At 46.2% G+C, this 10,726-nt stretch overlaps 2 protein-coding genes across 2 annotated transcripts in view; one reads left to right on the plus strand and one right to left on the minus strand.

Moving 5' to 3' along the window:
- Positions 1–6,541, plus strand: part of Snf8 (SNF8 subunit of ESCRT-II) — a 12,028-nt gene extending 5,487 nt beyond the window's left edge. The window contains exons 4-8 of the mRNA XM_021176593.2: positions 863–967; positions 2,541–2,613; positions 4,471–4,612; positions 5,397–5,471; positions 6,306–6,541. Coding sequence (XP_021032252.1) covers positions 863–967; positions 2,541–2,613; positions 4,471–4,612; positions 5,397–5,471; positions 6,306–6,443 — 533 coding nt within the window. The 3' untranslated portion in view covers positions 6,444–6,541. The remainder of the gene's footprint in view (positions 1–862; positions 968–2,540; positions 2,614–4,470; positions 4,613–5,396; positions 5,472–6,305) is intronic.
- A 1,104-nt stretch (positions 6,542–7,645) lies between these two features.
- The window catches only part of Ube2z (ubiquitin conjugating enzyme E2 Z), an 18,674-nt gene continuing 15,593 nt past the window's right edge, over positions 7,646–10,726 (minus strand). The window contains exon 6 of the mRNA XM_029483556.1: positions 7,646–9,625. Coding sequence (XP_029339416.1) covers positions 9,398–9,625 — 228 coding nt within the window. The 3' untranslated portion in view covers positions 7,646–9,397. The remainder of the gene's footprint in view (positions 9,626–10,726) is intronic.

Here is a 10,726-nt window from a genome sequence, read left to right on the forward strand (position 1 = left end):
GTATATGGAACTTGGGCCTCAGAGCAAGGAAAAGCCTGGTAAAGAGAAGAATTCTTTTTTTGGCAGGGTCTTACTACATAGACTAGGCTGGCCTCCAACTCAGAGATCTTCTAACCCCTCTGCCTCTCTGTTTCTGGGATTTAAGGTGTGTGTTATCACCTTAAATTTTGTTTTTGTTTTTGTTTTTTTTTTTGGTTTTTCGAGACAGGGTTTCTCTGTATATCCCTGGCTGTCCTGTAACTCACTTTGTAGGCCAGGCTGGCCTCGAACTCAGAAATCCACCTGCCTCTGCCTCTGAGTGCTGGGATTAAAGGCTTGCGGCACCACGCCCGGCTCACCCCTGGCTTTTAAAAATGTTTTATTTATGTGTATGGGTGTTTCGTCTGCCTGTGTATTGTGTTTGTGCCTGAGCTCAAGGAGGGCTTTAGATCCCCTGGTACTGGAGTTACAGACAGCTGTGAACCATCCATCACTTTACCAGCTGAGTTATTCTGCAGCCCCACTCACCCCCACTTGGAGACAGGAGCTTGTATATCCCAAGCTGGTTTCAGACTTGCTATGTAGTGAGGATGGCTTTGAACCTGCTTCCCTTGCTTCCTCCTCGCTCAGAATGCTGGGATTGCTGGTGTGCGTTCTGCATGCATGTGCCTCGCTCAGAGCTCTTCAGTAGTAAGCTGGCAGCACTTAGGATCAGGAAGGTTTGAGTCTGAGTCTTACTTCTGGGAACAGGGGCCTGGGGGAAGAGCCAGGGCCTGACTTCTACAGAGAGACTTCCCACTGCATAGATGCTTCAGTCCAGCACTGAGAGGAGAGAGGCGATGAAAATGAATGAATAATACAGCGTTTATTTTTCTGTTTTTAGCTGGAAAAGGGTTTTGGTCTGAGATGCTGGGCGTTGGGGACTTCTATTATGAACTGGGTGTCCAGATTATTGAAGTGTGCCTGGCCCTAAAACATCGGAATGGAGGTAAGGGTGGTTGGGACTTGTGAACTGGGCTTTGGACTTAATTTTCTGATTGTCTTCTCTAAAATTCTGTAGTCTGCAGGCCTGTAAGGTCTTGAGACATACCTTAACTCTTTCATGTTGAATCTATGGCCGATCTCTACAGCCATGGTGAAAGGTAGGACGGTGGCCTAGTATACACTGGTCTGCATTACAAAGTTCTCATTTTAACCTTTCTGAAGTATGGTGGGGCCAGCCCAGCCTTTGAGTTCTGAGGTTCGTGATTTTAAAATTTGGTCATCTGGGGCCAGTGAGGGGACTCCGCATGTACAGGTGTTTGCTGGGCAAGCCTGACTGCATGAATTCAGTTCCTGCTACCAAAGAAAGATGGAGGGAGACAACTGACTCTGCACACTTGTTTCCTGAGCTCCATATGCATTTATTTTTATTTTTTTATTTTTTTGGTTGGTTTTTCGAGACAGGGTTTCTCTGTGTAGCCCTGGCTGTCCTGGAACTCAGTTTGTAGACCAGGCTGGCTTCGAGCTCAGAAATGCGCCTGCCTCTGCCTCCCAAGTGTTGGGATTAAAGGTGTGCGCCACCACGCCTGGCACACATACTGTTTATTAATAAACACACAGTAATGGTAAATAAAACTTTTAAAAATTAAAAAATATCTTGCTGTATGGTAAGGGACACAGCTATAATTTCATTACAGAAAACTCAGGCAGAAGCCGAATGAGGTGGCGCGTGCCTTTAATCCCAGCACTCGGGAGTCAGAGGCAGGCGGATTTCTGAGTTCGAGGCCAGCCTGGTCTACAAAGTGAGTTCCAGGACAGCCCCAGGGCTATACAGAGAAACCCTGTCTCAACCCTCCCCCTTCCCCCCTAAAAACAGGCAGAATCATGAATTGGAGACCAGTCTGGGCTATATAGTAAGGTGAGGCTACCTGGTTACTTAGTGACCCTATATCCCAATAAAATAAAGTAAAACAGAACCATGTATGGTTCTGTGTTTTCCCAAGCACCCTGGAGGCAGAGGTAGGCAGGTTTCTGTGAATTCCAGGTGAACCAGAGTCATATAACAGGAGACCCTGTCTTTCAACAAAAAGTTCACAGTCAGTCTGAATACACATTTCTGAGTTCAAGGCCAGCCTGGTCTACAAAGTGAGTTCCAGGACAGCCAGGGCTACACAGAGAAACCCTGTCTCAAAAAAACATAAACCAAAAAATAAAAAAAGAAACCTGACAATCAAATTGGCCATCCGGTAGGCCATCTTTTTTGTTGTTGTTCTGAGGCAAGGTCTGGCTCTGTAGCCCAGTATGGCCTGGAACTCGTGTCTGCCTCAGTCTCCTGAGCGCAGGGACTCCAGGCAGGGTGAGCCACCATGCTCATGATCGTGCCTTTGCTTTCCGGCTTTCCTGGGTCTCTGCTGTTGAAAGTCTTAGCAAGGCGTCAGAGTTCATTTCTCATGGTCTGACCTGTTATTTTAGGAGAGATTGAGGGACATTTGTTCCTTGTAGAGGAGGTTGTCCATATATTTCAAGCAGTTGTAGCCATCTAGGTAATTTTTCATTTTCTTTTTGTCCCTCTCCAACAGGTCTGATAACTCTGGAGGAGCTACATCAGCAGGTGTTAAAAGGAAGGGGCAAGTTTGCTCAGGATGTCAGCCAGTATGTCCTGCTTCCAACCCTTTGAAGTGTTAAGGAATTTTTTTTTTTTTTAAGAGTATCTCAGCAGAAAGTGGTGGCACATGACTTTAATCCCAGTGTTGGGAAGCAGAGGCAGGCTGAGGCAGTTTAGAGCCAGAGCAAGTTGGAGGACAGCTAACGTTATACAAAGAAACCTTGTGTTGGAAAATAAAACAAACAAACACCCCAAAACAGGATCTCTGTGTGTTAGCCCAGGCTGGCCTATGGAGCTTAGAGGGGCCTTGAATGGATATCCCACCCACCTATAATTCTTTTCTTAAAATGTTCTGTGCAGGCCCACAGAGGCTGTCAGAAGCCTTTGGATCCTCTTGAGCTGGAGGTTCCGTTGTGAGCTGCTTTGTGGGTGCTACAAGTCAAATCTTGGTCCTTCTGAAAGAGTGGCTAGTGCTCTTAACCACTGAGACATCTCTCTCCAGCCTCACCACCGCTTAGGATTACAGGCATGCACAGCACTTGGCTAGAAAGAACATGTTAAAAATCATATAGCAGAGCGCTCCTCCTTCCTAGTCCTCCAGTGTCTAGGCCAGCTTTAGAACCATTGTTTTGTTTTGTTTTTTTTTTGAGATCCCATCTTTTTTTAAAAATTTTATGTATAGGAGTACACTGTAGCTGTCTTCAGACACACCAAAAGAGGGCATCAGATCCCATTACAGATGATTGTGAGCCACCATGTGGTTGCTGGGAATTGAACTCAGGACCTCTGGAAGAGCAGTTAGTTATCTTTACTGCTGAGCCATCTCTCCAGCCCTAGAACCATTCTTTTTTTTTTTTTAAAGATTTATTTATTTATTATATGTAAGTACACTGTAGCTGTCTTCGGACACTCCAGAAGAGGGCGCCAGATCTTGTTACGGATGGTTGTGAGCCACCATGTGGTTGCTGGGATTTGAACTCTGTACCTTCGGAAGAGCAGTCGGGTGCTCCTACCCACTGAGCCATCTCACCAGCCCCCTAGAACCATTCTTAATCTGTATGATAAAATTACATTCTTTTTTTTTGTTGGTATTGTGGATTGAACCTAGGTTCTTATAGTATGAACTACATCCCTGGCCCTATAAAAACAATCCTGTTTTTGAGGCAAGGATCTCACTATGTAGCCTAGAACCCACTCTGTAGGCCAGGCTGGTCTCGAACTCACAGAACTCCACCTGCCTCTGCCTTAGCAGTATTGAGATTAAAGGTGTGTGCCACCACATCTGGTGTATGTTAATTTTTTTTAACGTGCTGAGATTATTTATTTGGTGTCAAGGATACTAGAGCAGGCATCTAAAAATTGGGGACCAAGGTGAGGGTCAGGTGACAGGGCATAAGTTGACCTAGTTGACCTGACTGTGCAAATCCAAGTTGAGAAAAAATAAGTAAGTGTTCCCAGAGACCACACTCAATTGATGTACTGAGACCAGGAATATTAAAAAGCAAGCAAAGCAGTGGTAGGCGGTGGCCAGCCTTGCTCTTTGCACACCAAGTTTTCAGAAGAGTGGAGCCAGCGTATTCAAACAGACTTGAGTCATCTCCTGTAGGGTACCAGAAGAGCATTCACACTACAGGTGTCATTTCCCTGGCAAGGGCTGTGAACCTTGAGTGTGCTGGCTCTTTGTGAGCTCCATGTTTGTGGGTTTTTTTCTCTTCATGAGTTGCCAACTACAATCAGAAAATGGCAGTAATCAGATGTTGCTCTTATAAAAATGAACAAGCACTCTCTAGTTTGCTGTAATCCACACTACAGCCTGTTGGCTTCTCGGTTTCTGTTCTGCTTACTGTATCTGAGAGTCAGGCCTGACTTGCCAAGGGTCTTTAAGCTGCTCTTACTCACTTCAGAGACGACCTGATCAGGGCCATCAAGAAGCTGAAAGCCCTGGGCACTGGATTCGGCATCATCCCTGTGGGAGGCACTTACCTCATTCAGTCTGTTCCAGCTGAGCTCAATATGGATCACACTGTTGTGCTGCAGCTGGCCGAGGTACGGTGTGTTTTTGAGAGTGCTGAGGGGTAGCCCGGGCCACAGTCCACAGTCAGGAGCGGTTTCCACTTGTCCATTGCCTGGGCCTTGTGCAAAGACTGTCTTATGGATGAACTACTCTGGCCTGTGCTCATTCAGCACATTTATTAAGCAATTGCACTGCAAAATACCTGTCTAGGCTGTGGGACAGAGAGGCTAATACAGGCCCTGCCTTTGGGGTGCTTACAGTCTAGTCAGGTAGACAGACATGCAGACAACTACATTTCTTGGGGCAGACTGCTCTTATGATGTCTTAAACTAGTTTGTGAGTTCCTCACAAACTTCATCCCCCTGCCTCAGTTACTCAGCATGCCTGAAACATGAACATCCCCATAAACATGACAGAGATGTGTTCATTTTTCTTAATTCTGTAATATAGAACAAAATTAGATAAGCAAGGGGCTTTTCTGTGCTGGAAGATGGGTAGGGTGAGGTGGTACAGCAGCTTCATATTTAAATATTTAGATGAAATTTATGATTATCCCCATTCCTTCCTGGTTGATCATTCTGAATCTGTTGGTGCGCTCTGGAGTTCTCTATGGAGGTGTTCTTTACCCAGTTTTTGAGGATGAACTCGACAGTCTCTCCATCCTGAAAGTCACCTGTTAGGAACTTTGGCATTCTTTCCCTGCATGCTCAGGCTTGTTTAAGGGCATCCTGTCCAGATATGTCCTACTTCTAGGCATGTGCAGGGCTCCAGGCAACACTCTTAACTGAGTTAGTTCCTCTTTATTCCTTCCTCCAGAAAAACGGGTATGTGACTGTCAGTGAAATCAAAACCAGTCTTAAATGGGAGACGGAGCGAGCACGGCAAGTGCTGGTATGTGACCGATGGCCCTGGGGTTCAGAGACAGACTTACTTTATTCCCTCTAGCTTTGTGTCAGGAAGCCCAGCATCTGTCAGTAACAGCGAGAAGGCAGAACTTCCCTAAAGCTGGCCTCTTCCTTGACAATGCACACTTGCTACTGAGGGACCAGTGGTACCCACCAACTTTCCTAAAGACGTAGAACCTGGAGCTCTTGATCAGGGGCCTGACAAATATAGTTTGCACTGAAAATAGTACAGAGCAAAGGGAATTGGTAACCACAAGATAATTATCTATCTGTAATTACAAACTACATATTAAATTATATGGTGGATAATTTTGCATATAAAGACTTATACTAGTGACACACTTGGGTTCAGAAGAGAGCAGAATGAAGGAACACTGTTTCAGTACCTTTTCCTTATCTCAGCATGTCTTTGCACTCCTATCTGTAAAATGAGAGGAAATATGTGCCTAGAATGTGAGGGAAGTCAACAGCTTATCTTAGGAACTGAGTCAGCTGTAGTTTTAGTGCTTCCTATTGCTCCTGCAAAGTATCTGAAAGCCACCCAGAACACTGATCTCCACTTGCTCTGGGGAGTTGGTGAGACAGAGGCAGGGACTTCCACGCTGTGTCAGCATATAGTGTTGGAACCTTGCATTCTCTAACTTCAACTGTACTGCAGCTGAACAAGCCAAACATAATTCCTTCTGGGTGTGTGAACAAATGAAGGCACATGTAGGTTGTCTGAAAACTTCCCGGAAGTTAAAGTAAGTGTGGGGGCTGCTTAGCTCCCCAAATGTAACTACTCTCCCTTGTCTCATATCCGGCCTGTTTCTTCCAACAGGAACACCTGCTGAAGGAAGGACTGGCCTGGCTGGATCTGCAGGCTCCAGGGGAGGCCCACTACTGGCTGCCAGCTCTTTTCACAGATCTCTACTCCCAGGAGATATCAGCTGAGGAGGCCAAAGAAGCCTTCCCTTGACTGAGTGTGGAGGGGTAAACAGCAGCAGGCCAGAAGATGTCCTGTCTGTGAATAAACCTGGACAACTTTGTTTATAAAAAACAGTTCATTCCAAGTTATTTTTTTGTTCCCCCAGTATTTATTTTTAGAAGTGCCTTCACATTTCATCTGTTTTGGAGGAAGCCTCTTTTATCCAGTGACGATAACCTGGGTAACAGGGCTAGCACCAAGCATGTAAAGTGGCTTGCGTAGAATACCTACAGACTCAGGGCTGGGCCAAGATGCAGCTTCTTGTGGCTAGCCTTAATATAGTCACTTAATATAGAAACAAGTCACCACTTCACCAATTCAAGCTCTTCCTCATTTCCTTTCCCCCCAAGCAGACTTCGCTCTCACTGTGACTTGTCTTGCAGTCTTCTGTAGAGACGGAACTATGAAGGAAACTGAAGTCTGGTGTTAGGTAGAGGAAAGCAATCGGTGCACTTCACTGGAAGAGTCCCACTGCAGTTCAACAATTTGTCCAAATTCCTTACTGGCTCCTTACCAGGTCAAGGTGGGGAATCGCTGAGTACCCACCCTGTTCTTCTACATACACTGCCCATTTGTCCTTAGAGCAACTTTCAGTTAAGAAGTTATCTGATTCAAAGGGGAGTGAATGCCAGAGGCAGTGCCAACGCTAGAGTCAGGCTCTACTAGCCCACGTTACCCTATCATTGCACTTACAGTACAGGCTGGCAGAACAGAACAAGCACTGGTTATTTCTTTCTGCACTCATGATCAATCAAGAGGAAACACCTTCTGTTAGAAGGCAAAATTCTCTCACAGCATTTGAATGAGATGGTAATGGAAAAAAGGCTTTTTTAAGAGTTTATAATCCAGTCTTACAAGCTTGTCAGATCTTAAGTGCTGGGTCAGTATCTGGACACAAATACAGTGGCTTTTCCACACTGACATCCTGTAGCCTGGGCCCATCTTTACTCCCACCTGCCCTCACACCCAGTCTTGAAAGCTACTTTTGTATCCACTCAGGGTTAGTTGTTCTGTCATTGACTGCTGAGAGTATAGCCCTCCACTTCCAAATGATAGGAAACCCACCACAAATAGTTCTTTCCACAGATGCGTCTACTCAGCTTCCAGAAAACTGAGGCCCTCCTTCCTGACAGTTTGGCCCAGGTGACTTTCCGTTTCTTTACACAAACCCTCCCACACCCACAGGCGCTTCCTCCTTCTGCCAAAACAAACTTTATTGCACCAAAAAGGAAAAAGAAAACTTCATTTATGTACAGTCAGATATAAAGACATCTCTTTGACTCCTGTGCATATATTTCCTCAACTTAAAACCAGGGCATAAAAGTCAGGCTGCTATGCCGGACATGCTCTGCCCCATGGCAGGGCCAAGGAGAAGATTGTCACTTGAAAGTGGGAACACTTAATGGATGACAGACAACACTGGACCCACAGACCAAAGGCATCCTCAGCCCTGGACTAGCTCTGGGAATGGAAGAGGGAAATTGGAAGCAGGGTCTCCTTTCAAACCTCCACATGACCCAGCCTCCATGTAGCCAAAACAAAACTGCTCCCCAAGTGACCGGTCCCTGTCCAGTTCTCTGCTTTCTGCCCTCCCAAGAGGTCCCTCTTTGTGCCCTATCTTCTCCCTATCTCTGCAAGGGAGTCCCATGATCCACAAGTCAGAGACCTTTATAGCAGCGGGCAGGGCAGGTGGCTCTCTCCATTTCTCAGGGCTGGACACTGACCAGAATGCCTGCATCATGTGGATCACTAACCATCCATTGGAAGCCAGAACAGCAACCCTGAAAAGTGTGAACTGTATCAAACTGGGAGGGATAGGTTCCTCTAACCCAGAGCCACTGAAAATATATTCTTATTCAACCAGCTGAAGGGTCACTGTAGCTAAATTCAAGGAAAGGAACAGCTCCAGTGACAAAGAGGGAAAGATAAAGGGAGGAGTCTCTAGAGTCCCAGCCACAATCCCCTCGAGCCATTGGCTGTCCATGCTCACAAATCCCCAGGGATGGGGGTAGGGCAGAAGGGAGGACAGGGACTACAGACATAACAGCTAAACAAAATAGGGACTAGCATTAGTCTTACCGTGCTCCACCCCAAGAAAACCACCCTCATTGACTACTATTCAGGACAATCTGTAAGAGACTATTTTATGTAGTGGCTCAAATCCCACACAGGCTGCAAGCTGCCTGTGCTGGGAACCTTTCAAATCAGTGATTGTGGGGACACAGTGAGCAGCTTCCTGACGCCCATGCAGGCTTCACAGAGACCTGGGCTCAGTTCCAGCTGACTTACCTTCTACCTGTAACCTAAAATTCGGAGGAAATGGTGTGAGGGAGAAGGTGCTCAGGTGCTAGGTAAAGCTTACTGATCAGCAGCCCAGACTCCACCACTGTTCCTTGTCTTTGGTCTGTCTAGAACAGTGACTATATAAATTAGGAAAAACAAAGTTATGCTGGCCCATGGGAAATAGGGGAGGGGAAGAAAAGGGTGTTGGGAAGCCCTGCTTCAAGACTGAAGACAAACAGATAACCAACCAGACTGCTTAAGTGTCATGGACAGCACCCCCACCCAAACTCCCAGATATCCCTATAAACCACTTGGGCATGCTCCCTCTTGGGTTCTCATTTTCTGTCTTCTCCTATCCCTAATTAGCTGGCCCTGCAGAGAGGTGTGTTGGTTGTTTAGCTTTGCCAAAGGCCATCACTCCAGGTACTTTCACAAAAGTACCCTGGCCCTGATCCAGGATTGACTGTTGCCCTAGGTGCTCCAGCACCAAAGAGGTCAGACTGGGACCAGCCCCACCCCCACCCCCTGGGGTTGAGCTTGCTTGCTTCTTGCCACCTTGCGGACACCTTTGAAGGGAGATGCACAGTGCCTCTCCGTCCCTGGGGCGAGGGGAGGGGCTCTGCTGGGACTCTCGAGTTGGGGGAGGGGCAGGGGAGCAGGGTCTAGACCCTCAGGCTCCCGTGCAGGTCTGTCTCTGTCCCAGAGGAGCTGCTATCAGAGTCCATTTCAGCATTTTCATTATGGAGCCTTTCCAGCACTTTCTGTCGAATCAGTCCGAGGCGCATCAAGAGGGACTGGTAGTCAAAGTGGCCCCGCTTCTCTCCAAAAGGGTCCTGTGGAAGAAACAAACAAAAAATCCACCAGGGGATATAAGATTTAAGTCTCTGGCTCTAGTGCAGCTTTGAAATGCAAGCTCACCTTCTGGGACAGAGGAAGTACAGGTAGTCCAAATGGTTCCAAATAAAACAGTGTATTACTAGTAGCTCCAAACAGGTCTAGCTTGGGGTAACACTAAAATATGTTTGCAATCCAAAAAGAAGCCAATATGGGGAAATTCAATGAAATATCATTTCAATGAAAAATCATTAGGTGAGCCCGTGCTTTCTTTTCAATTTTTTTTTTTTAGATTATGTTTAATATGGTCCCCCCCACCCCCCCAAGACAGGGTTTCGCTGTGTAGCCTTGGCTGTCCTGAAAATCATTCTGTAGACCAGGCTGGCCTCGAACTCAGAAATCCGCCTGCTTCTGCCTCCCAAGTGCTGGGGTTAAAGGCGTGCGCAACCACTGTCTGGCTATTTTATTTAATACATATGAGTACATTGCCTACATGTATGTATGTACATGTATATATGTATGTATGCACACACAGGCAGCTCATGTGGTATGGTGCCCATAGATGCCAGAAGATAGTTTCAGATCCCCAGGAAGAGAAGTTACAGACAGCTGCTGTATCAGGCAGTCAGTGCTTTTAACTGCTGAGTCATCTCTCTGGCCTGAGGGCCTGTGTTTTCAACCTCTGAAAACTCAAGAAAATAAACTCCCTCCATATTCCGTCTACACAAAGGATACTCTGCTTTCCTAAGGTCACAGATAGGTGTAAAAGTCAAGAGTACTGATTTCCAATGAGCAGTCAGTGCTCTTAACCACTGAGCCATCTCTCCAGCCCCCTATTCTTTCTTATAGGAAGCCAGACACACTTCCTCAGTAGAGAATAAACTAGTTACTACCTCTAAAGCAGGAATCAACATCATACTGTGCACTATTGCTACCCTAAGTCACTTTTTTCTGTAAGCTCTTAGGGTCAGGGACAGTATCCCTACAGTGACTGTTTTACCATCCTTGATGTTTTGAGCAGGCTAGATATTCTTACAAGAGCTTAAAGGACTCCCCTAGAAAGGAGAGGTTTATAATGTAGTTCTGGAACAGGTCATTTCTACTTGACTCTGAGTGTGACTAGAAACCATCTCTTCATGTTCTTTTTTTTTTTTTTT

This window comes from Mus caroli, chromosome 11 (genome assembly GCF_900094665.2).
Source record: "Mus caroli chromosome 11, CAROLI_EIJ_v1.1, whole genome shotgun sequence".
Classification (NCBI taxonomy): domain Eukaryota; kingdom Metazoa; phylum Chordata; class Mammalia; order Rodentia; family Muridae; genus Mus; species Mus caroli.